Source organism: Nipponia nippon, unplaced genomic scaffold (genome assembly GCF_047370975.1).
Source record: "Nipponia nippon isolate SJK-2023a ecotype South Korea unplaced genomic scaffold, ASM4737097v1 scaffold_2, whole genome shotgun sequence".
Lineage (NCBI taxonomy): Eukaryota > Metazoa > Chordata > Aves > Pelecaniformes > Threskiornithidae > Nipponia > Nipponia nippon.
In genome coordinates, this window is record NW_028262336.1 from 102,247,145 (window position 1) to 102,273,800 (window position 26,656).

Genomic DNA, 26,656 nt, shown 5'->3' on the forward strand with positions numbered 1-26,656 from the left:
GGGAGGTAACACGGGTCACTCCGGGGACGTGCCACATCTGAGCCATCTAAAATCCAGCACTCCTCTGTAGAGAAGCCTGTTACATTTCCATGCCAGGGACAAAGACAAAGCTTATCATGCCTGTCACCAGGAGCACGTGATGAAGCGATCCCCCCCCCCACCCCGGCAGGAAAGCCGGCACACACCCGTGCACTAGAGCACCTACACCCGACCTTCACTGCCAACTCGGAAGTCCTCTGCCCTCCGTGGCCAAGACCCTTAGCTGTGTCCCCTGCTTCAGCCCCATAAACCAGCCCACTGACATACAGGGAATTTAAAAGCCAGCTCTAAACACTGAGAACGAGTGCACACAGGAGGACCACAGCCAACTCCCCAGTGCCCAGTGCCCCTGGCGCAGTGGGGAGACCCCCCCCAGCAGCAGGCTGGGCACCAGCTCCGGCTCACACCCCCGCAGCAGGACTGCGCTGGGCTCCCCAAGGGGCCTGATTAAATCCATGTGTGTGTTGTGCAGCTGGCCCATGCCTCCGGCACCGTGCGCTGCCCGCTGGGCAAGGGAAAAGTTGCAGAGCTGCAGGACAGCTGGGGAGTACAGGTTTGCTGGGCAGCCCCTCCATGCCTGGCTGGAGGGGACGTGCCATCCTCCTGCCACCCATGGCTGGGGGATAGGGTGCCACCGCCAGCCTTTGCCTTAACGCATCACCCCCGTGCACAGGTAGGAGAAAGGTGGAGAGCTTGGGACACCGACACTCAGCCAGGTGTTCCCCAACAACAGAAACCTCTAAAAAAATAATAGAAGTGGAGAGATAAATGCCAATTTTAAAGTGATTTGCCTTAAGCAGAACTGCCACAAACCATCCCCTACCAACACAGGGTAATCCCACTGAACTTGTGTATCCCCAACAGCATCTTTGGCATTGCCTGGGAACTGCTCCTCTTCCTCTTCAGCAGTCGGTGTCACCTGGGAGCTTCTCACGCTGCTGGGGGCTGAAGGCAAGCAGGGTTACAGAGGTTTAAATAATAATACAGAGCTACAGCGCTTCATGACAGCAGCATTGCTGCTTGTCACAGCAGCGACGTGCCATCTGCCAACCACACAGACACGTCCTGCACCTTGTCCATCTTAAAATGAGGTGACAGTGGAGGAAAACCAGTTTGGTGAACTTCTTTCAAACCCAACCTATTTATTTATTTTAAAGAAAGTCATTTAAATTTGGGGTAGCTCCGTAAGTGTGTGGAGGCCTCAAATATTCAGATTTATGCCTTATTTTTTTTTTTATATCTATCATGAGACACATGCAGCTGTAGTTCAGCAGAGCGTTGAGCATGTGCCTTATCTTCATTGACTTCACAAGGATTTACACTTGTGCTTTGGTGCTCTCCTGAACAGAAACACATTCCTGGAGCCTTATGGTGGATCTACACGGTGACTTCCCCCACAGTAAGAGTCTGCTTAAAACAAAAACCAAGCAAACGAGCAGTCCTGCACCCTCAGCTGCCTGGGGAGTTTAAACTCACATCGCAAAGTGCAGGTTTGTTCTGAGGGCACGGGCACCATGCTTCACCTTCCTGAAGTGCTGCTTTTCTTCTTGAATCTGAACTTGTCAAAGGAAAGAAAAACTAACAATAATTTCAGCAGACAGCATATGTGGAGCTCAGGAATTACTTAAGCGTCAACTAATACAAACAAGGTAGCAATTCAGACCTCAATGCAAATAAACACTTGCCTGAAATCTGTTCCCGGGCTACATTACAAGTCAGCCCAAAATTTTAGGCACACTATATTATTTGACTTAAACTGCCCCTGTTGCGTTTTTTTCCCCCATTGCCAACCAGCATTGAATGTATTGGCTATTCAGATGTTTTACAGATTAAGGGGATTCTCTGGCTTGGGCTGGACCTGCAGTGACATCTCGTGGTCCCCCGCAAGGTGAGGTGCTAGCAGCCAGGCGGCACAGGCCCCCGACCTGAACCCCACACCAGTGCCCCTGTACCGCAGCACTGCCCAGCACTGCCCAGCACAAATCTCCCAGGGGACTTTGCCTCCACCGGGGGCGGCTGAATGCCCGAGTCGGGAAACAAACGCCTCCTCCTGCCGTATCTCTTCCCCTTCACCTGCAGCACCAAGGGAAACGTCAGAAATCATCCTTTTATGCATGAAGATAAACAAATTGTGAAAATCAGATTGTGGCACAGAGAGCCTGTGGGTGGGCCGTGCTTGCCTGCAAAGCCTGGGTGCTTTTAACTCGAGACAAGGAGAGGAATTAATCTGCCTCCTCCCACCTGTCTGAGACTCACATGTGAAGCAGGATGCTTTGCCCTTCACCACTTCTTCTTTTGTTGTGACTCTCAAACGATTTCCCACTGAAAACCAACACGCTTGCTGTTGGCGTCTTAGTAGAGGAAATTAAATCCGACATTTCGGTGTTATCTGATTTCCCATTCCTGTACACCACTGTAAAATTTTACCACCTACTCGTTTGTTTTCTTCACACACAAGTGCCTTTAGAGAAAATACAATCCTTGGAAGAATATTTAGTCAGAGAAAGATTGTAATCAGCTTGGATAGAAATCAGACAGTTAATTTGCTTAAAAAAGGGGGACGGGAGGAAGAAATGAAATGAAATAATTTCTTTCCTGTGAACTTAGGGCACCAAAAAATTTTATGGCAAAACTATAGCATGAGAAGGAAAATAGTTGAAAAGCTTCACGGGAAACACTGCTCCTAAGCTATTGCACTGAAAACAACATGAAAGTCAAAGTAAAAGATCTGATTCATTAGATGTCTTCTGTGTTCATAAAAGAAAAACCAAAAAGTTACAAGAAAAACCTCACAAACTTTTCCCAGGGCAAAATAACTAGACGCCCCATGTAATCATCAGATATATCAACATTTAGGGTGAGATTGGCAGTAACTGCATCATGCCGGGAGAACATGCAGAATGTAGACAGCTAAGACCAAAACTGGGATTTGAAAAACTCATCCACGCTGTCTAATCCATCAAAATACTCAGTCCTGGGAAAGAGGAGAAGCGTGGTGTACTGGCGAGCGGCCAGGGCACCGAGCTTAGGGATTACCCCACGACCCCGTCCTCTTGGGCACCTTCCTCCAGCCCTTTTACTGGGCCTGGCTCGTAGCACGGAGGAGCAGCAGTCACAGGCCAGCACCTCACTCTGCCGGGGGCTCTGCCGGGGGCTCTGCCGGCAGACGGTCCCGGTGAAGGCAAGAAAGCTTGGTGAAGGCAAGGAAAGCTCGTAATTATGTTATGCAGAAATGCAGATGCTGTCCTCCATCTTGTACGCCCCTCCAGTGACTCAGCTCAGGTTTAACAAGAGACATGATCACAAGTGTCAGGACTAGCACTTATATTTCTTTTTCTTGACTATGTGTAGCTATTCTAACTTCCTTATAGGCATTTATGCAAGTTTCACAGCAGTTTACAGTCTAAGACATTATGCAAACATAGTAAGGAAACCTTAACATATTTTCCAGTTCATTTCAAGTTATTAAATAAAGTCAAAGCCGATCTTTCTTCCAGTCCTTTGGGACCTCTTGAGAGCAGGATAGTGTGATCAGTCCTCTACTCCAATAATTTTCCAGTTCACATTACGTTCACAGAAATAAGAGAAAGACCAGCTGGAGAGAAAGTCAGGAGATTGTCCAGGGCAGTCACCTGCCCCAAGGGAAGATTCACCTCTGGCTAATGCGTTTTCATCAGATATGTGCCTGATTGCTATGCACGTCCGAAGAGCCCCCCTTGGTGATCTCTTCAAGTGCTCCATAATCTTTCCTGTTACACAGTTCCTCCCTAGTGACTAATCTAAATCTTCTTTGATTCAATAAGCCTATTATTTCTTGTTCTAGCCACCACGAACATAAAAGACACTGAAAAGATGAAAGGAATAAATTGTTCTCTTTGTGTTTGGAGACTTGTATTTCCTTTGAGCATTCTGTTGGCAAACCTACTCAAACTCCTTCGATCTTCTTATATTTCTCATTCTCATGTACTTATGTTCTCATGTTCTCTAGATTTCTCTTTAATCTCATTGCTCTTCTCTGAACCGTCTGTTTTTTACTAACAAGTATGACATATAAAACTAGACCTGATACTTCAGCTGATGCCTCTCCAGAGCTGCACAGAAAGAGGTATTTTATGTCATACGGATGATATAGTATTTATACATCTCAATGTTTCTGTTCATTTTGCAGCATCGCTATGTTGTTAGAATGGGTCACAAAATGAATGCCAGCCAACTACCTGACCTTTTTCTGCCAAGCTGACCTTTAATTCCTCTCTTTCCTGTTTGCAAAGTTTGTCAGTTCTGTCCAGTTTCTCAAGATGATTTTGAATCCTAATTCCACCCTTCAACATGCTTGCAACCTCACTTGCCCCAACATACCATACAAAACTGTCTCTATTTTCCCTGCTATATATCCTGCTAGAAATAGATCACAAAGCAGTCACAAAATCTCTTGCGCATATGCATCTTGCAATCCAACAATCACTGCTTATGCTCTTTTTTTTTTGCTGTACCTCTCCAAAAAAAGAAAAACAAAGACACAAAGATATTTGTTTCCTTGTTTGTTTTTAAAAAACACAGTATTTTTACTGTAAGCACTGGTAAGAAAACATAAAACAGTGAAACAGTAGACCATCTTCCCTACAGGGACATGTATAGGAACCTATGGCATGTTTGAAAAGTGTGTGTGCTGTGAAAGTAATCTCTACACACGTAAAGAGATTTTTATAGTTTAAAAACTGATTTGTAATTATATTTAAGACAATGCTGTCGATGTTTGCTAAGGAAAGTTCAAATATAATATTAAGAGGAAAAGAGAATAGGAAGACCTGCTCAATGCTTTAAGCACATTTCTTTTCCTCTCTGACTTGTTTTTCACTTTTATATTAGGAGGAGCAGGATTTGAACCCATGTTGGAAACAGTTCTGCATTTAAGTCAGTGAAATTAAGTGGTTATTTCACATTGCTTAGCACAGTAATTCCTGTTCTTCCACTTTTTAGACTATAAAACTCCCGTCTGCTTGCTTCAGAGTCCCACAGCTGAGCAACGCAGCACCCCAGGACTGGATTCAGTGCACCAAAGCCATTGATTCCTACTGTCCTGACTAAAAAGTGTTAAGGGATGAATTTGACATTCACGGTGATAAAGTTAAAGTTACTGCAAGCTTTGGTAAAGACATTAAAGTGAAAAAAGGGTTGTTCAGCACCTTGATTTCTCATGAAACTAGAGCAAAGAGGGAAATTAAAACCAATACAAAACATGAATACAAATTTACATTAAAATTCAAGCTATTACAGATCTTCTTAGTTCAAGTCCTTCTGTCATCAGAAAAGGTTATTTCTATGATAGCAAATAGAAGCCCCATATTTTAAGGCCATATTTCCACCTTTACCATCTAAACTTTTGGCTCCATTTTAAGCATCCAGCAAGCCGGGGTTAACTTATGCAATAAACTCACTCCATTCAGCCATGCTGGATTCACACCAGTGCTAGTTCTGCTCTCAGTCACACCATGGTAAATACCACCTTTGCTCACACTGGCGTAAACTCTTCATTCTGTCAGAGGGAAGAGACAAACAACTGCCCAACTGTCAGGAGCTTCATGGGGTCTTGCAAGGTATCCACAGGAAAATGATATGCTAACTTGGACCAGGAATTGCTCTGCCTTTGTGGACTTCAATAGGAATGGAAAAATCCCTGGTGTCTTAAAGGAGTTTGTCCCAAACAGGAATATGTGTAAACATAATAGTAACTCATAGAAGATATCTTGTGCAAAGAAAGGGGAAAGAAGAGTTCATATGGAGCAAAAGAGAAAATCTAGGAGAGCAATGGGAATGACAGCACAAGTTTAGCAATGGAAATGTGCATCAAAAGGATGTGATACCTGAAAGCAAGTGAAAATCTTTGAAAGAGACCTTTCAGACAGTTATAGTCAGTGAAACACTGTAGCATTTTTGGTCCAAGGAGATGCACATGAATCCTAAATACAAAATGCTCTCACAGTGATGTGACTAGTTAGGATTCTGTGTAAAAATACAACTTCCAACCACACAGCTCCTTATGCCGTGGCTATTTTCACTTGGACACAGAAATTAATATTTGGCAGCTCTGAAAATACTTTTGCTTCATGTGGTCTTGAAAGAATAAAGTTAGAATGAGTGAAAAGTATGAAATTTGGTGCCCAGCAAACAGTCTAGAAGACAGAAACTCTTTTAGACTCTGAAAATTACAATTTTACATTATTTCGCTAATTGATGTGTGCAAAGGAGACAGTTCATTATAGAGCCACAAATTCTTTCCATGACTAGAAACAACTGGTGACCTGAAAAAAATCCACAATCCATACAGTCCAACATCAAGCTGAGTTGCAATTGTTTTGTGAGCTGAAGGAATGACTTCACTTACAACCCTGAAGCTCTTGATGACATAAGTTGGTCCCTCCTGTCACTGGTGAGGAGGAACATTTCCTCCTGTACTAAGAATACAGTGCTTCAGATGTACTGTTCTTCATCTGCTCCATTCATGAGCAATGACCACTTGTCCCCTTCCTCCTCAACAAAACCATTACGTCTCGGCAGCTTGTCTGAAGTCAAGGAAGAGAGAGACACTTGGCTAATCTGATCCCAAGGAGCCAGTCTGGATGAATCCCTCCGCCTATCATCCATTCCAATATGAACACTGATTTGGGAAGGAGTAAGTGGCTTCATGCAGCCTTGAGCTTGTGCTTCATAACTTTCCGTGTCTGGCTTCTTATAACTAAGAAGAGAAAGAGAAAATATGTTTAGTACCAAGAGGTCAATGTGTAGAAGTGTCTTCGGCATTAGAACAAATCAGAAACTTCTGACAACCTAAATGTTACCTGCACTTCAGACACAGTGTTAATGGCTAAGAGTACTGGTCACACAGCATTAAGACATTTCAACAGTAAAAGAGAAGGACTCTCAAACTGAGGGTCTTTAAGAAAAATGATAAGTTTGCTGAATTATGAAAGTGTTTGCAGTAGACAATGGACTTGATGACCCAAAAATCACTTCGTGATTCAATGTATTCTAGGTCAAAAAAAGCCCAGCAATGGCAAGTATGCATGGTCGTCTTCACATATATGTATTATCATGTTCTTTGGAATCTGAAGTTCTGTTCAGCTGATGTGAAGCTTCAAGAAAGATTATTGTCCTACAGAGTATACTGTAATACAGCTTCCATAAGTCTGAAGCCAAATATGTTTTGGAGGGTTCTCAATATCTAGCTACAATGGTGTCTGATACTTAACGTAATCAGCACAAGATCAAAAGAACTGGAAAATAAATAAATCCCTTTATACAAATTTCTCATCCTTTGGATAACTACACACAGAAAGTTTTTAGGATGAAAAATCTGTAGTGGTAGGGCTGATTCTGCAAACAGACATGAGCATGTATCTCATGCTCATGTATCTCATATATCTTAGTTTTTATTCTAGATTGTGGTCTCATTGAGCATTTGCTGCATCAGAATCACGATGCAGCAACAGATTTCCTATATTAGTTTATACTATACTGTACTATACTATACATTACAGAAGACCCCAGCTACAGTAGAAATATTTGAAGGTTTGGACTAATTTCAGAGACTGTAAAAAGTCTTATTTTGAAAGATGTTTGCTCACAATGCTGTTACAAACAGGTCCACTGTAACTGCACCCAAAAAGGGCACCCAAAAAATGTAGCATAAAAAAATTAATAGAATTTGAAAAATCTTGTTATATTTCAGAAATTGGTTCGCTTCCAAAAAAACAGAGCAAGATGCTTTATCCGTAGGAAGGTGCAAAAGAATAAATACACTGCTTCTCTGTTTCTCTCTGGCTAAATTAAACAGACAAAAAAATAAAAACAGGTACCAATCTTTTAAAAAACACCTACTGCTACATTATGGTGAACTGCCTTTTGAATGATTTATTCACTTGATATTCACAGCAAAACCAGTGCTGATCATTACCTCACTTGGTATTAAACTAGATCTCCAACACAGGTGCCCAGGCAGCATGCAGTCAGACTCTTAGCTGCTAGTTAAAGAATGCTCAGTACAGTCTTAGTCCAGGTGACATCTGTCTCTTTTGGAGCCAAGGATTAGACAGAACAACCCCAAGCTAAAGGACTGTCAGGTACTTTTAGGTATACAAAGCCCAAAGTAACGTCTCACTTGAGTCCCTGCAGCAGTGCTGCCTACGGTTCCCCAATTGATTAGTATAAGACAACTTGCCATTTCAGCTGCAGGGAAGACAGCACGACAGACACAGAAGAAGCTGCCATTGCAGCTGATCCCATCCAAGGCTGAAGCACGAGGCCAACAGGCATGAACACACCTAGCAAAAAAACATATAGACGTCAGCCAGAGCCGCCTGTCCCAACATAGACGTTTCTGTCTCTGCATATCATAGAACAGATCAGCAGTTCTACAACATGACTTGCTGAGACCTCCATGAACACAACTGGATTGATATATATTTATTCACTTATTTTTAAATATGTCCCTTCCGTTGCAAGGGATGACCTTTGCACCAATTCAGCTACAAGACTGTGGCCACAAGGTAAGGCTATTTGTCCCTTCCAGCTATTCTGCACATATGAAACAAAGCAAAAGCAACAGAAAGACAAGGCAATAGTCTAGGCAAAGGAGGGAGAAGTTACTCATAAAGAAAAAGAGGAATGCTTGAAGTAAGTTTTAAGGAGGGATTTGGAGCATGAGAAGATATCTGACAGATGCAGACAGAATGCAAGTAGGAGAAAATGTGTGATTCAGGGTGAATAAATGAGAGAGCACCCAGAAGTGGGATAGTATCTCTGATTAGAGCTGGATTTGAATATACAGAAACTAATCCCCAAGTGCTGCTATGTGAAATAAGAGTATGGTTTTAATTTCATCACATAAAAATTTATTCCTAAGCATTTAAAATTCAGGGAACAAAGATTTTTTTCTACAACATAAAAAAAAACCAACAAAACCTCCTCCTTCTGCCAAGTTTTAAATACTCTAGGAACCAATCTTTGGTTCCTTGACCAGGAAATCCTGCAAGAGGCACCACAGAGCTCAACTGTGCTGCTGTTTTCGACAAACTGAGCTCTGGCAGTCACATACCTGCTGCTATGGGTATTCCAAGCAGATTATAAATTAAGGCAAGAATGAGATTTATTCGTATTCTTCGAACTGTTCTCTTTGATAAGTGAATACTGGCAACTACATCCAGCAAGTCGTTCTGCAAGACAGAAGAGCATTGAAAGCTTTCCATGTGCAGTCTTCAGAATACCAAACCAAAAACAGGAGTGTCAGTGATGATAAAAGAGGACAGGTCAAAACTGTAGTGCTCACTCGGATAAGAACAACATCTGCTGCTTCAATGGCAACATCGGTGCCCGTTCCAATTGCAATTCCAACATCAGCCCTGGCGAGTGCAGGGGAATCATTGACTCCATCACCAACCATCGCAACCTTCCTCCTCCCATTTTGGAGCTCCTGGACCTTTGCAACCTTATGAGAAGGAAGAACCTCAGCAAAGACTTTTTTGATCCCAACCTATGTAGAAAGAAAGAAACATACCCAGTTGGTGATATGCTTCATGCTAAAAGGAAGAGCCATTTGCTCTTCTGGGTGAAGGCGAAACAAAGGAAGGTCAGCCAAACTGTTTCTGGTGCAGGCAACGCTTGCAAGCTACACAGAAAGCTGAAGACCAACATGCCTTTGGCATAAGAAAGGTACTGATTACAGCCCCCTCCATCTTTTCTGCAGAGATGCTGGCAAACCATGCTCTTCCCTTAGCGTCATGCCCCGCAGGGCTTCTCAAGTTCTACTGCCCTGGCAATAAGGGTTTGATGGTTAAAAGAGCCAGTTTTTAGTTAATCATGCTGCTTGATGCACCAATAAAGATTTCAGTGAAATGCAACACAGGAACCATGTATGATCAGGTAGTTACACTAGGGGAAACACAGAAATGCGAAGTATGTGCAAATCTCAGGTAAACTATGAAAATAAAGCAGATGGCTGGCTAAACACTTGTACCCATCCACATCTTGACTAATATGGAGTTGCTACCAATGGCTTTAGCACTGTAGTTGAAAAACAGGTGGGTGTACTAAAGAGGGCTGGTATAATGCCCCTGGTTTGGCTGCCTCATCAGGCAGAGGTCAGCTTTTCACTACACAAGGTGGAAGCTCTCTTTTAACCTTTCAAAAGGTAACATTTTAAAAAGTTTTTAGGACTGGCTTACCATTTTTCCATTGGAAAGGAAGTAAGTGCCAAAAATTCAATGAAAATGTAGATTGGCACAGACTAAGCTTGTTTGAAAACTTCGCTGGAACCATAAATCGAAGCTTGTTTCTGAAAGACTTCTTCTCTTAACAAAGAAAGGTGGGGTGGGAAAGTGCTTTACCACAATTGAACACAAAAGCGAAAGCGTGAGTCAAAGTAGGAGAAGGATTAAAGCATCACACTGAGAAACAAAACAGACCTCACAACATATGAGAACGTGCATACCACAGTGCTGGCTGAGTCAGCTGCGTGGTGGGATACCTGAGGAAAGCAAGGTGGCACGCAGTAGATTAGAAGTAGACCTGATGCAAAGGGAAAGAGGGAAATGGAGAGGATGGAAATGTAGCAAGGTAGAGTGAGAATCTGGCTTTGCCTTTGGAGCAACATTTATAGCTTGAGATCAAGGAAATCTCATATAAACCCAACCTCTTTTAGACTGCTATGCTTCTTAACAATAATTATTATTGTTATTACTGTATTACCCTTAAAGATAATGATAAATCCTCACTTCCTTTATTGGGAACAGGACTGGACTTTAAAGGAACTTTCCGTCATCACTAACCAAACATGGCTGCCCTTCAGTGAAGGGAAGCAGGATGCTTCAGTTCAGCAACAGACTAATTACTGTAAGAAACTCTGTACCTCTGGAGAAGGACTGACTGCTTGTCTTCAGTGGGATCTTAATGCAGCCACTGGCCTTTATTATGCCATTGTACCTGACCTGTTTTTCAGTCCAATTCAAGAAAAGTTAGTCTTCATTTAATGTATTCATGGAAACTCAGAGTTCCTGCTCCAAATTCACTAGGGTAACCAGAGTTTTAGAACCTCATTGTGTATTTTTTTGAAATGCAAAGAAGCAGATACCTGAGTAGCAATGGCTTTTGCGGTTTTTCTGTTGTCCCCAGTTATCAGCACCACATCTATTCCCATGTTTTTCAGCGCGTGCACAGCAAGGGCTGCCTCCTGCTTGACAGTGTCTGCTATTGCAATCATTCCACACAACACGCCTGCACAGAGAAACGTCCTCTGTTAGAGGGAACTGTGGGAGGCAAAGTGGCAGCAAGGGAACAGGACTTCCCCTCCATCGCACCATGGTGGCTCATGAAATAACACATTCTGGGCAATATTGACACTCATCAGCCTGTACAACTGTCTACAGTTTTCTAAGTTATGGTGTCTTTCTTATACACACACACATTTTCTCTTTTATATGTTTCAGATTGAACAACAAACACCTTTGATATTTAGGGACTATGAGGAAGGCGAGAAGAGGAGGAGCACCAAGAATATTTATTCAGTAATTGAATCAGAGGCCCCATTTCAAGATCACAGATGCACTGGCAATCTATCACCGTTACAGCAGTTTCTCATATTAAGGTATTGTATGGGACCTCTTTCTGCATAGCACAGAACAGAACCCCTCTGGCAAAACTCATTTAGTCTAATCTTTTACACCAGAATGATCTAATGAATCATCATGTTCATTCATGAAATGTTTTGAAATCAGTGATGCAATAGGTTGGCATGTGATCCTTAAGTCATGTAAAGTCGGGATGGGACGTGGCATTGCACTGGCACTCCTTTTCTGAACAACAGTCCTAGACAACAGGAGGTTCAGAAAGTAATAGTTAAATTAAAAACTACCCAACAAAATATAATAAACACTGTTCCTAGGTGAAAGCTTCTTTTAAGACCACCTTGACACTTTGCAGTTCACAAGCAGTTCTGCACTAAAAGATTAGTAGTTTCTTGACATTAAGCCACTAATCAATTGCTCCAGAGTTTGTTTTTATCCATTCCATGGTAGGATCAATTGATATTTATTAAGGCATTCCAAAGAACAGCAGTTACCATCTATAGCCACCAGTATGGCAGTCTGTCCTTTCATTTCATGGTCTGTCATTGCATCATTTACATCATTTGCAATATGCAAGCCATTGCGTCGCATCCACTCACGATTTCCAATCAACACCGAGTATGTATGAGAAGTTGATGGACCTTTGGACACAGACAAAAAGAAAAATGAGCAACTCAAAAATAGTGAACACAAGCCAGAGATGTTTGAGGATGCCAATGTCAGGCTGCATTAGCTATAGAAAGATATTGTGAAGAGGTTTTCCTAGGGTTTTTTTTTTGTATGTGTGTTCTGGACTGGAAATGGTCACACCCAAGACACAAACAGAATTAGCCTTGTTGAAGTGCTGCTGTCATGGCCAAGCACAAATGCATAGGCATTACCTGAAGACAGCCTCATAAAACTTTTCTCCTTCAACACCCAGTCTGTGCCTGTTTATATATAGAATTGCGTCATGAACTTAATGGAAGTGTTTGCCTGTATTTGCCTTTGCCAGTTGGCATTGTTTTTCTGGTTAAGTGCAGTATGCACATTTCATAAATGCCATGCTGCTTTGTTCTCACAACTAATGACTTCTTTCAAATATAAAGGCTATTTCTGGTAAGAAAAAAGTAATTCTGTTCTAACAAACAATGAAACAATATGTAGAGCACCTCATTATGAATTCAATCCAACTTCACAAGAGCTGAATGAAGCAGGTGAGAAAATATTACATTAACACCATTGACAAATGGCACAGTTCTGATGACTGAAGTTCTTATTTTATTTAATTCTTCTAATAGCTTTCTCAAAAAGGTCAGGAGAGCCACAGCCTTCTGAAGAGAACTGATGAGCTTCTTAAGAAAGGCTTTAAATACTTTTTCTTTCTCTCCTACACTACAAAAGAGCAAAGTGGCTTCCACAGAGCCTGAAACAAAAACAAATGTATTGACCTAATCAAAAACATGCGGCACCGAAACTCAGTTTGCAGATATAACACGCTTTATTGTGCATCTGCTGAATAGATTTTTTTTTTTAAAGTAAGTGCCTTGAGAGATATATGAACAGAAAACAAAAGGCCCAAGTTAATATGGAACTAAAGGGACGGATATAAAAAGTAGTAGTAAGAAAACGCATGTTAAAGGTAACTGCTCTAAATGGGAAGATAATGCTAACTGGCAAACTTTGCTCTCTGCTGGACTATTCTTCTATCCAAAAGGGACATTGCTGGGTATGCCTTATTGCCTATGTATTGTATGGACTTTTCGAGTACCTGTCACGGTAGCATCTAATTTCTTATTTAGATTGCTGAATTGCAGAGAGATCAAGAGTAGGGGAAAGAGTGAGCTTCAATTTTTGATAAGGCGCATTTTTGTCCCTCGTGTTCTTTGCCTCCTTCTGCCATAAATCCGCCTTTCTGTTGTTCCTAGTCCAATAGGTTTGTTTTACAGTGGCTGATGCTATTGATTAATTAGCCCTCTCATTGCGACTGGCAGTCACTTCGGGGGCAGACATACCTACGTTATCTCCCAGAGGAGCACTGCTGTCCCTGCTCCTGTCAGCGTCCAGCTTATCGAGACCCTCCTCGGCTGTGCCCAGGACGGCCTCAACACCTCTGACTTTGCAGCTGATGCCACAGCCCGGGACTGCCTGGAAGTCGGTGCAGTATCCTAGGCTCTGAGTGCCAAGCTCCTGCAGACATAACCAGAGTTCATCATCAGTCTGTGCTGCCCGCGTGGGGTACAAATATTAGATAACTCCTGCTGAAAAGAGGCCACGTTCCTCCTCTTGACAATGACTGACTGACAGAAAAGTAGCATGGAGTATCAGTAACGGAGAACTAAAAATAAGGATGTGGTATAGAATTCTATAATTCCATGCACATCCAGGTTTCAGCCCTAGTAGCAGCAAACAATAAAGGACAGCTTTTCCTGGTAGTTCAAGGACAAAGCAGTTACACTGGTGGTTCATGACCACAGCCAAGACTAAGAACTAAAGAGAAATACTATAACAATAAGCCATACAGCTTCTGAAAAGATGCAACTTCTAATTAACCTCACAGACAATTAACCTGGCTGTGGGTGATCAGGCCTTTTATATATGTAAAAGTACAGTGAAAAACTGTATCTGATTCCTGGAGTGATCTGGCTGGATGATAAGGAAACTGGGTCTTTCTGTTAAGTTAGAGAGAGAAGCCAGTGATTACCTTCAAGATGAGAAAAGGGATTACCAGGACCCTATGAGTTACAAAAAGAATGAAGAAAATATGCATTTATAAAAAAGTCATTCTGGGTTGTCTCTGGAATTTGGAATTACCTTTCAGTGACCTTCTTACAACACAGGGATGATAAGGCAGGTGGTAAGAATATTAGCAAACAGTATAGCATCACAATTCATATAAGCCATGATCCAGTAATAACTGGTGCATGGGATGACTACGGAAGTGTCAGGGAACTAAGACAAATTTGAAAACAGAAAATGTGAAATACGAGAAAGGCAACTGAATCGTTACCTATACTCTCTTTTTCCTTCTAAATTTATATGTTAACTTCCAAATTTTACCCCTGAAAGATCTATCACTAATAAGTTTGATATATTCTTGCCAATGAATTTTTCCATAAATCAATTAATGACTTGTCTTAGCAGAAACAAATTCTTTATTTAAACCAGGCTTCCTATTTTGGTTACTATTTGTGCTTTCATTTTTCCTGAAACATTTGAAGAACACATGCAATATATAAATGACCTTTGAGGATTTGCAAAATTGCAAAGACTTGAGTAATCTATTAATTCATTTGTGAAATTCACAAATATCACAGTTTTTAATATTCAGGTTTTAAAGCTTTTTGCCTACTCTATTCAGATAAGCAAGTGAGTAATAGAAGTGACTACAGTCAGGTAACATATGAAATGTCACCACACATTTGCTTCACAATGCTATTTTAAGCATAAGTATTCCTCCTGCACATATTCCACAATCATTATTTTCCCACTAGTTCAGGAAAAACTTTGTAAGATCTTGCTTGAGAACTCCACAGCATTACCAGAAAAGCACAGCTTAGAATATGCCTTCTGGTATTGCCCAGACTAAGACGCACAATCATAAAATCTGCCAGCTTTCCAGCCTGTTACTTTTCAGGCAGGCCTGTCCCTCTGGGGCTTGCTCATTTTATACAACATTGCTGCATTTGCACAGATCCCTTCAGGCCTTAGGTGAAGTAGGAAGGCTAAGTACCTCTCTGCAATATTTAGTGACTGCCACTCCTAAAGGATGCTCGCTGCTGGCTTCTGCAGTGCCAACCACCGCCAGTATCTTCTTCAGAGAGAGCACAGCCGTGTCTCCCAGCAATAGCACCCTCATGACTTTAGGAACTCCACAGGTGATGGTCCCAGTTTTATCAAACATCACAGTCTTGATCTGCAAGAAATAAACCAGAGTTACTGCCTAAGCCCTGCGAGCATAGGGATGCTCATATGCTTTAGGCACATAAATACAAGCAAGACCTTAATAATCAGTTGACTATATACACACCAAGACAGAATACAGGGACTCCTGTGTGTACCTTGAACTGTCTGTACACTAGGTCTCCTTATGCTTTCTTATTCATTCCCCGTACAGTGATTTCACTGAAGCTACAACATCATCCTATATCTATATCAGGATCTCAGACAACAGTCATTGCAGGACTTGTACTGTCCTTTGTGTGTGCACGCGTATGTATTCACATGCAGGATTCACGTAATGGCACCTTAATCACTTTTACCGCAAGGTATATGATGCAAGGAGGGCTTTTACGAATGCTGTTCTAAACAATTAACAATAGCACTGAGGAAAGAGGACTCAGGAAGTTATTTGGTGATAAGAGCAGGTGGGAAGAGTGCAAGAAGTTGCAACAAGTTCCAGAAACAACAACCTAACCAAACCCAACCTTGTGCTATTCACCAAATTCAGCAATCACTTGTTAGCCAGCCCAATGGGTCTTCAGGAATAGGGAATAAATCAAAAAACTCAGCCCCACATACACTGAAACCCAAAGCTAAAGTCAATTCTAATCCTGACAATAAACACAGCACAGAGAAACACGCGAACCAAAAAACTCAACAAAGTAGGCACTATTTCCATTCCCATCTATTCCAACCCACCAACCTTGCAGAATCCAGCAGGTCACCTAATTTTCCAAGCCCTGATCCTAGTCTCACTTAGATTCAAAAGGTAAAAAGTCCTGACACTAATTAGCAGTCATTTTTTTGTTTTTTTTGCAGAGTCTTGGAGAAACTTCTGGTCTATGCTTTATAACGTCCAGTAGGAACAAGAAGTATCAGTCTTTTGTTCTTACCATCCTTTTCACTTAAAACATTCTGTCTATGTCTAATCCAGGCTACCATAGCATGGGTTAAACTTATATTCTTTTCACTGGCTGTGGACATGTCAAACCTCCTCCTTCAATCTCCTCCTCCTCTTTTCGTCAGTTTTCTGTCTTCAAAAAGCTTTTTCTGCCTTCCTTCCATCTTTTCTCTATACACTAAAAGAACTTCAAATCTTTCTGTTTTTCCTTTACATCCTACATTTTAAACTACTGATCACGAACAATATGCGTTTCACAACAGCTCTCTGAGGAAAGAAGGAAAATACTGGATTATTGGGCTCTTTTGCAGAAGAGGTAAAGACAGTCCAAAAGTCAGAAACCTCTGAGGTCATGCAGAAGACTGCAGCCTCACTGGCATGAGATCGCAGGAACTGTTGGCTCTCAACACTTTGCTGTGACTACTTTGAAGAAAGAAGGTCAGATCTGTCTTCTTTACCTTAATGAGCAGCAACCAATAGAAAAACAAAACAAACAACTTTCCGCAGTCTTTCTCTGGACCAGCAGGACTTCCTGGGAAATGATATTTCATGTAGCAACAGCTGGGTAAGCTACAAAAGTACAGAATGAACTATTAACCTTGTGTGCCATTTCCAGGGGTTTTCCGCCTTTGATGAGAATACCATTCTGCGCAGCAACTCCTGTGCCCACCATCACAGCTGTGGGGGTAGCCAAGCCTAAAGAACAGGGGCATGCAATGCTCAGCACAGTGATTGAGGTTTGAAACGCAAACCTCAGTATTAGTTCAGCTTTTGAAACGTGTTTGCTCTGATTCTGCAAAAAGAGGGAAGAGGAGGGGAAAAAAAAAAAAAAGAGACATGTATGATTGCTGATAGAAGATAACACAGATGTACAATCAATCATAGCCATTTCAAAAAACACATTTACCTGGAAACCTCCAGTATAAGAAAGCAATCTATTATTGTCACTGTAGTGGTAGAGAAAGGTCAATGTTATGAATTGTTTATGGCAGTATTTTCTGGCTTTTTTTTCTGCTCAAGCACACGTATGCTTGACTCTGCTCTCAGGCTCCCAGATGACAATATAGCTTGCTGACATTTCCTTTACCGTTTAGCAAAGGAGAACCCTGTTTCCAGGTACACAGATCCCCCCAGTTTCTGAGCATAGTAAATACACATCCTAAAGATGACAGAGGCTTATCTTCTTTCCAAAGCCAAACCCACTATCTGCCAGCAGGAACAAGGATGTCCAAAAAAAATTTCAGGCCATATAGGAGTGGCTCAGCTCCTTGCAATGCAGCTATAGATCATGTTTAGTCCAGAAAGACTGCCAATAATTTCAGTTTGTAGGAACCCCATGCAGAACTAAGGGGTAAATGCAAAGGTATATTTATACCTGCAGATAGATTTTAATTAGTGTAATTATCTGCTCTGTGTAGAAAACACCACATTGTACAAAAGTATTTGCCAGGTTGCAACATCAAACCCTACACAGAGAAGGTATGTTAATTACACTGGAAGAAATCCTAGCACCAAAATCCAGATCTTAATGAAATTACTTACAGGAAAATATTTTTGAATAACATCAAAATTTATAAAACCAATTGTGATCCATACTATCAATGTCACTGTTGAAATGATGATGATAAAGGGAACAAAATATCCACTAAACTTATCTGCCAGTTGCTGGATGGGTGCCTATAAAAAAAGAAAAACATGTATTTGTATGTTTATGATCAAATATGTAAGTATGTAGAGTTCATGAAAATATCTAATATTCTTCATCTGATTCTTTTTTTGAAGTCTGGAAAACACACACTTTGTTGAACAAGTAAATATATAAAAATATAGAATCTTTTTCTTATATAATCTGTGAATAAGTTTTCTTTTCTATTTTTTTACCTTCGACATTTGAGCTTCTTCCACCAATTTCACGATTTGTGCCAGAGTGGTATCATTACCAACATGAGTTGCATTAACAAGAACTGAGCCATGTGCATTTATAGAACCAGCAATCACTGTGCTTCCAGGCTTTTTAGTGACTGGCATAGCTTCCCCTAGAAAGAAAAGGTAAGAATAAATGAGGCAATACCCCTAATAATAGTGAACATAGTTCATTAGCACACAGCTCATTGTATGCTGGCAAAATCAGCATGCTGAGCAATAATGACAAGAAATCACATATTGTATATCTCTGTCTAGTGAAGACATGTATAAGTGCTGTCAGACTTCTATGAACCTTTTTCTAGGTTTAGTTTCAAAGCAAATGCTGTTTCCTTGGTCCTAACCCTCCAGTATGCCATCCCTCAAAAGGGCCAGGAGCGAATTGATTGTAAAAGGAACAGCTAAGAATTTCTCTGATTAATACTTTGCATAGCCATGGGAGTTTGAGCAATCTGTCTTTATTTCCACCACCCTCAGTTTTCAAAGACTAGAAAAGTTGTCTCTGTGGCAAAGCTCTTGTTCTCACACTGCCTTTCCAAGAATACTAACTCCAGAAAATCTTTATTTTCTCTGTTTTTAGGGTTAGTGATAATGACTGGTTCTCTTAAAATAAGGGTGTCCCTGTTCCCCAAGCAAAGTAAATACGTAACTAAAACAAGTAAGGCAATGCCAATGTAAAGTTTTTTATATCCTTTATTTATAAGAATTGCATGATGCAGTAAATCCTTATTACATTTACAAAATGAAATGAAAACTTCAGAAGCTGTGAAAAAGTCTCATGACCCTTAGCCAGCATCAAGTCGTGAGGCTTTCTTTCCCTCTTCTTGCTCAGTGGGAGATCCCTGTCAGAAGCCCTGTTCAGTGCGCATGCATATACACCCCAAGATCTCAGCAATATTTCCCCATCACCCTTTAGAAATTATTTCTGAGAAGGTACCATCTCTACAAATACATTCCAGGGGAAACTCCCACCAGATCTCTGGAATAATGACAATTGTGTTTAGACTCTACCCATCCCATCACTATGTTAGTAAAAGTGACAAAACTGAGTAGAAATTCTTCAGCTTTCTAGGGTGTGTGCAGACACAGGATTTGGATTCAAGCTCACAAAGGCCAGGCACAGCATCCATTAAGATGGCAGGTTATTCAGACAGCAGCTTTTGGGTTGGGTCTGCTCTCTTTTCTTGTAAGAAAGCGTTCTAGAAGATTGCACTTCTTTGTGTAAGTGTAAGGGAAGTTACCAGTAATGAGAGATTCATCTGCCATAGAACTGCCTTCAATGACCTTTCCATCCACTGGGAACTTTCCACCAGGAACAACCTTTACAATATCACCCCTTTGAACCAGTTCAACAGCTACCTGCTCCTCCCTGCAAAAGACACAAGTAGAACAGACAGATTATTTACACCATCAGCTTCAAAAGAATAATAATGCGTTCACATTAACTGCATCAAGCCTAGTCTGTGCACCCAGGCAGGCTGAAGGGATTTTGGTTCATAAATACATACCTGACGATAGAGTGGTCAGGTCCAAGAGTCACCACAGTGGCTTCTGTGGCTTGAAGAGATATAAGTTTAGCAAGAGCTTCTGAGGTCTTACTCTAAGAAACAGAGATAAATGTTTAAGATATATTGAGATATATAAACGCTGATGTCTACTTAACACAATGAACTCTAAATAACCTTGTATAATATAGGCTACATCAGAAACATCTGACTCAAAATTCCTCTGAAGAGTTTTATTCTACTCTCATCATAAATACACAATAATTAGTGTGAAGATGAGTTACCTTTGCTATGTGTTCCAGCCATCTCCCAAGGGCAATGAACACGAACAGCATCGGAGGAGTGTCAAAGAAAGTGATAGGGCTTTTCTCTGCCTTTTCAATTATCGCTACCATCAGGATCACACAGGAATACACATAAGCAATCGTCGTGGCCATTACGATGAGCACATCCATATTAGCCGTCTTGTGCTTCAGCGATTTGTAAGCTTGTACATAAAAATACCATCCACCAAGAAACTGTTGGTGTAAGCATGGACAGAGTCATATTAAGATCACAGCAGTGACAGCAGAGAGTACATAATACTGCCTATAGCAGAATTATAAACACGTAGTAGATAAGGGAAGGCATTGCTGTCCCATGCAAATTTTATATTGATATAACTTCAGTGGAGTGGTCTACTAGGAGGCTGACTACATTGTCATCCTTTCACTTGCCCTTCCTTGTTCTCAGAACAACTTTGCCAGCTAAATAGCATCCTTTTCCTCAGCAATGCAAAGTAAAAATGAACAGAAGTTGAAGGGATTTACCTATAGCTACCCAATTAGTTTGCAGCTTATCAGGTATTTCTTCATTTTAACACTACCTTCCACACTCGGAAAACTATCTGATGCAACTTTGGCAGAAGTAAGTGCTGTGAGCAATTACAGAATGGATAACTTGCAGAAAAGTGCCACTTCATTCTGCGTAGGTGGTACAGACAAGAGGGCAAGGCTAATCCCCTAGACCTTTCCAGTCTCCTGTCTTTATCACATCAGATTACATAAATGGGAGGTGAATAGAAAGCAAACCCCTAGGAAGTACTGTGGACATACCTGGACAAAAGTGCACAGGACAAAGAAGAGAAGATTTAAAATAGATAATCCAGGAATGAGATTCCGTTCCAGCACCATAGACCCATGGTGCTCACCGTCGGGTATTAGCATATAAACCATTAGGATTAAGACAGGGATACCAAACAGTAGGCTGCACAAGAAAGATTTCCTCCACCTGAAAAGTAGAAGCTGTAAATCCCTGGTTGTCGTACACCCCTGAGTATCCAGGCCAAGCAGTGTGCTTGCAGTGCAAAACTTGTGGTATTAGTATTGTACTAACACACAGCTTTGGGATGTTTAGGAAAGATCCAACACCTGGGGACAGTTTCAGTGTCTCCTACGTGTTTAACTGTATAGACTTCTATCAGTTAAAAACTGAAACTAATGAAAGTAATAAAAGTACTTGAACCAAATGGCAAATTGTAAAATTGAATATGCTTTACACAAGGATAAGCTAAATTAACTGGGAAGGGGAGGAGGTGAGCTAGAAGACATGATCTATACACATTCATTAGTGAGAGAGAAAGAGAAATACTTACTGCTGTATTTCCCTTTTATGATCCAGGTTATGTGCATTTGGAACTCTTCTAGCCACGGAAGCATGAAAGCCAATTTCCTTTTTATTGAAAGGGAAGGAAAGATGAGTTAGTTTTGATTAAACTAACCATATTACTTATAACATATTTAAATGACACTACTTTTAGAAGAAATGTCAGAAAAGGACACTGTTCCATATTTAATAAATGCCAACTTCTTACTTATTTTTAGATCCTGCCAACATGAGAGGATATTTCAGACAGTAGTCAAAATGTGGACTGCAAAGGATTTCTTCTACCTATACACAGACACAGTGTATAGATGCAGTAAGTGTCCCAGGTTTCTTAGGCCCAGGAAGCTCCCACTGACAGCTGGAGTTCTGCTGCCCTCCTCCGCAAGGAAAATTTATGCCCTTTCATCTCCACTGGAGTAAGTATGAGAGATGGGAAATACCACAAAGAAAGGTAAAAATGTACAAGCCGCTGGGCTAGTCAACCTTGCTAGCATCTCCTTATCACAAAGGTTGAGTAGATACACCTGAAGTTGAAAATCAAAGTGGCTAGAATCAGTTTCAACCTGTAAAACAACAAACTGCAGGGCAAAGCATCCCAGAAACAAATACATGCAAAAAGCCTGTTTTGACTGACGCTTCAGTGAGTTACTGCAGTAGAACCACACACACCCCCCAAAAAAATCCACAAAAAACCCAAAGCACACTTGCAAGCACAACACATTTAAACTTCATATCTACATCATGAGATTCTCCTGTGGCAAGATGCACTTTACAAAACTACTCGCCAGCCTGAAGAGTCTACTATTTATTAATCACTGCTGCCGCATCAATTCTGCGGTCCAGGAGCTTTTTTTCTGAGTAAATGCTCTAGAACATGAATGGCAAACAGCCTCTGCTGTCCTCCTGACTACTCACTGCATGCATGTCATACAGTAAGTTCTCTTCCCTTCTGGTGGGGCTGAGAAGGAAAAAGTTTTGTCCACACCTGGGCCATGATAATGGCAGATTTTATGATCTGTGTGGTTACTGGTAAGCCAGGATTTTTTTTCCTTTAGTGGCTGTATCACAAGCTTTTTCGGTTTAAAAAGTTCTTCTCTGAATTGATGTGGGAATAAATGCCAGTGTATACAAAGATGTGTAATACTTGTGGTACGAGCTGTTGCAAAACTTCTTTTACAGCCTTTTTCACTGGCAAGAGAAAGGAGTATTTTTTTCTTAAGTATTAACACTTCACTGAAATGACTGGAAATGAGAGACACATGATTCTACAGACAGAACTGCAAAGAATGAATATATGACGCTTTTAACAGATAGAGATAAAAAAGGCTTCTTTTTGTAGTTTTTAGGGTGTGTTTTTAGAGTAACAACCTGGGAGGCTATGCACTACTGTGGAGCACAGCAGCTTTACCGCAAGAGCATAAAAACATATGGCAACTACCATGTCATCTGCAAAAGTTAGTGAAACCTCTCAAATATCAGCTGCTTTATTTAGTTTTTAACTTCACCTTATAATTGTTCATACTTAAAAAATTTCTAAAACCTACCTCAATTGTTTTTATAATATCCCGAGGTCCAGTAATTTCAGGATCAAACTGGATGTGAGCTTTGCAAGTAGCAAGTGCAACTGAGGCGTAGAATATGCCATTTGTTCTCATGAGTTTGGACTCAATATTGTGAACACAAGAAGCACAAGTCATCCCTGTAATCTAAAGAAAAGTCAAATTTAGGTACAGTTAGCAGTCCCCCACATTCACTCAATATTTGTGGATGAATTTGAGACAAGGCCTCCCCATGTCGCAAAGATACTAATGACTATTCAAGCTCTGCTGGTACTGACCCAAGGCCACATCATGAAGATTTTATAGAGCTGTCTTAAATAAAACAAAGCTGAAAACAAAACTATCCACTTTTATTATAAAATTCTGCAACCAGCAGTTATAGTCACAGCTATATATTTGTATAGCAGCACTTGTACACTGTATTAACTGTAATAGTATAGCTAATATACTTCTGTCAGCAGCTATATTAATATTGCCAAAGTCAAACTCTGCATGCGTAACTTCATCTCTCTTAAATTTTCCTGTGGCTTCAATAAGGCAAGTTCCCACTTTCTGATCTATTAGCACAACTGCAGACTGTTGTTATCTGTCTTCTAGTAGGTATATATCAGAGAATAAAAATAGACTTTCGAAGAATCTGTCCTTCATATAAACAATTTACTAATTTTACCCAAAGTTCTCAGATCTCTATACAAAGCCCCAGGCATTATCAATGTGTACTTGGTGATACATTCTCAGTTGCTCAGGGTCTCTACTGCTGACTTGAAGTGCCTTCACAGAAAAGTTCTGTTTCATTTCTCCTTGCTAAGAAAAGTCTATTCTGTACATACAATTATCACTTTTTATTTCAGCACCTTTGGACAGGTTCTTCTAAGACAAATTGATTTTGTCTTTTCAGCAATTAAGAAAAAATAGTATCACCAGCCAGAACTGACCTGCTGAAGTCACAACTCCTTATACAAAAGCATTTGCAAGAAAATGATTCTTTCAGACTTGACTTTTCCAAAACCAACATATAATTTCAAATACACATGACTTACAAGAAGCTCCACATTTCCTTCTGTTTCTGCATGATCTTCTATGACAGTAGCTTCAAAACCCAAATTTTGGATCAGCTGTGCTATTTCAAGAGGCTGTATGAATTCTGGCTTGTATTTTATCTCTGCTTTACCTGCCATCAGTGCTACCAACACTGAAACAATTCCTGCAGTGGCAATAATAAAAGATATTAGATAATGTAGCTCCTTTGAGGGGAAAAAAAATAAAGTATTACAAGTGATTGCCAGTGAGGGCTGTAACAACTTAGAGATGTTATAAACCTAATTATTTCTCTCTGCCTCCTTCTAGTGTGGTTCCCTATTCACAACAGCAACGTTTTTACTGAGATACAGCCACACTATGGTTCCCTGTAGCAATGAGAGGAACCTCAAGAGTAACACAGAGAAGGAGGTGAGTTTTGCTGATAAAGAGGATGTTCAGAAGCAATCTTTGCACTCATTGCTGCAAGCTCCACCCTGGACTCTCTAAGTTTGGAAAGCCATAAACCAACCCCACAGCACAATGCTAGGCCTTTTTCTTTTCTTGTTTTTCCCTTTGGTGTTTTATTTTCTTTTTTTTTTTTTTTTTAAATAAATAAAACCACAGAAATCTATATTTATGATTGAAAAGCAAAACATAAAAATCACAGGCAAAAAAATTGTTCTGAAGTACTAATGGTTTCTTGGATTTTTAAATCAAGGCAGTGAGGCCATCACTGGGAGACTCGAGGGGCAGGAATCAATAAGCAAAACCCTCCAAAGGCATGCCTACACAAATTAAAGCAGACAATGCTGAGGCTCATCTGTTCATCTTCTTCTATATGGCCAGAGGAAAGGCAGCTCCAGTCTGCAGGCTTCTAAACTAATAACTTTTGCTGTGCCTACGCTAATAAAATTACTCAGGCACTGGAGCCATGCATTTGTTTGTACCTGCTTGTGCAAATGTGCCCTGAAGGGTAAGTTTAACACCACAAACATGTCAGAGCCCTCAACAGCTCTGGAAGAGATGGATTGCTCTGTAAAGCAATAAGGCCCTGAAAACAAAATGAGAACCATTTCTCTGTTCTTGTCTTGAGCCTTATTTGAAATTTTGATCACATTACAACAACTTACTGTTACAATACAAGTATGTCCATCGGGTTTGTCCACCAGTGCAGTAGGATAGTTAAACAGTGATGTAGTTACTTTAGCGCTAAGAAAGAGCATTTAAATCTATTTAACCTCAAGATGTTGTACCACAGCCCTTTCCATTAACCGCATAGAATACCTTTTCCAACCCGTAGTCCCTTATGGACTCGTTATAGGAATCTTAAATTTATTACCATCTTCTTTCTGCAAATTTCTTTCAATGGTAGACACACACGACGCACAGGTCATGCCTGTGATTTGTAAAAAACACTTTTCAGCTGTTGCTCCGCTGGGCTGGTTTGGCCCATCAAGGTGAGGACTGTCTGGAAGAGCACCTGAGGCACAACCTTGGCGAGAAGGCTCTGGAGCTTGAGGCTGCATGGCAGCGTTGCTGGCATCAGGCCGGTGCCTACGTTCTCCAGCGGCGGTATCTTGAATAAATGCACAATAAACTGAACAAACACTACCATCTACAGTACTACAAGCAGGTCACATTTATCTATCATGCAAAGTCTCTCAGTTGTTTGAAAGGTGACATGGTAATCTTGGTCTCTTCATGGAAATAATATAGATTGTTACTATGCATATAACAATATAAACTCACCAGTACCACTTGCATGACTATTTAACTCTACAGAACTGGTTTTCCACTTTCAGATGGCAAATGATTCCCTCCAATTTCAGTGCCTAGACCTGACAGCTACCTCCACTCAATAAGGATATATTGGTATCTAGAGGGTCCTTATCCAGCACAGAGAACGCAGTCCAGCCTTAACATCTATTCTGTCCTTGTTGTCATCTATGCTGGACTCGCATCACTTCATCTCAAACAAGGAAAAGGACAAGTTTCTCAACAGGTTTCTCTTTATGGCACAATATTTACACTGCAAGTACTGCAAAATGAGTAGTGGAAGGATTTGCAGCACCCAGAAGATCTCCACACATACAGGACTGTTCCCATCATTTTTATTCTTTACCACATACTGAACAGACACCCAGCAGCTCCAGCTGCGTTCACAAACAGCCTCCCTTGGGCACAGGTCTGTGTAAAGGAGCAAGAGTTGCTTCTGAACATGTTAAACACAGGGGCTCCCCTCCTTTTCCACAGATGGATCGGGAGGTCTCACACCAACAAATTATAAACCAAACAAATCACAGTTAAACACCACATACGGGCTCCTCCTCGTCTGTAGCAGTTCCACAGATTCAGAGGGATTGGACCCATGAGAAAATCTAACAGGATGTGGTCTATTGGGATCAAACTAATTCATTCCAGGTAAACTACATCAGTATCTCAAAGCAAATCTGTTGAGTCGAAGCAGATAAATATTGCTGCATTTGAAATTCGCTAGAGAGGAGATTGTGCACCATAGCAACTTCT

The 26,656-nt window shown here is 40.9% G+C and overlaps 1 protein-coding gene across 4 annotated transcripts in view; it reads right to left on the bottom strand.

Annotated features, from left to right (window-relative positions):
• Window positions 1-4,337: 4,337 nt before the first annotated feature.
• Window positions 4,338-26,656, bottom strand: part of ATP7B (ATPase copper transporting beta) — a 45,829-nt gene continuing 23,510 nt past the window's right edge. For 2 of the 4 annotated variants that reach the window (XM_087757929.1, XM_087757928.1), the window contains 19 exons: window positions 25,470-25,706; window positions 24,151-24,314; window positions 23,096-23,257; window positions 21,541-21,617; window positions 21,002-21,176; window positions 20,192-20,425; window positions 19,911-20,002; window positions 19,644-19,771; window positions 18,361-18,515; window positions 18,022-18,156; window positions 17,078-17,272; window positions 15,370-15,552; window positions 13,652-13,826; window positions 12,152-12,298; window positions 11,165-11,307; window positions 9,365-9,568; window positions 9,134-9,251; window positions 8,258-8,360; window positions 4,338-6,775 (listed from right to left, as the gene is read on the bottom strand). In XM_087757929.1, the coding sequence (XP_087614055.1) occupies window positions 6,511-6,775; window positions 8,258-8,360; window positions 9,134-9,251; window positions 9,365-9,568; window positions 11,165-11,307; window positions 12,152-12,298; window positions 13,652-13,826; window positions 15,370-15,552; window positions 17,078-17,272; window positions 18,022-18,156; window positions 18,361-18,515; window positions 19,644-19,771; window positions 19,911-20,002; window positions 20,192-20,425; window positions 21,002-21,176; window positions 21,541-21,617; window positions 23,096-23,257; window positions 24,151-24,314; window positions 25,470-25,706 (3,092 nt within the window). In that variant the 3' untranslated portion in view covers window positions 4,338-6,510. The remainder of the gene's footprint in view (window positions 6,776-8,257; window positions 8,361-9,133; window positions 9,252-9,364; window positions 9,569-11,164; window positions 11,308-12,151; window positions 12,299-13,651; window positions 13,827-15,369; window positions 15,553-17,077; window positions 17,273-18,021; window positions 18,157-18,360; window positions 18,516-19,643; window positions 19,772-19,910; window positions 20,003-20,191; window positions 20,426-21,001; window positions 21,177-21,540; window positions 21,618-23,095; window positions 23,258-24,150; window positions 24,315-25,469; window positions 25,707-26,656) is intronic. The other 2 variants (XM_087757930.1, XM_087757931.1) reach the window with 2 other exon arrangements.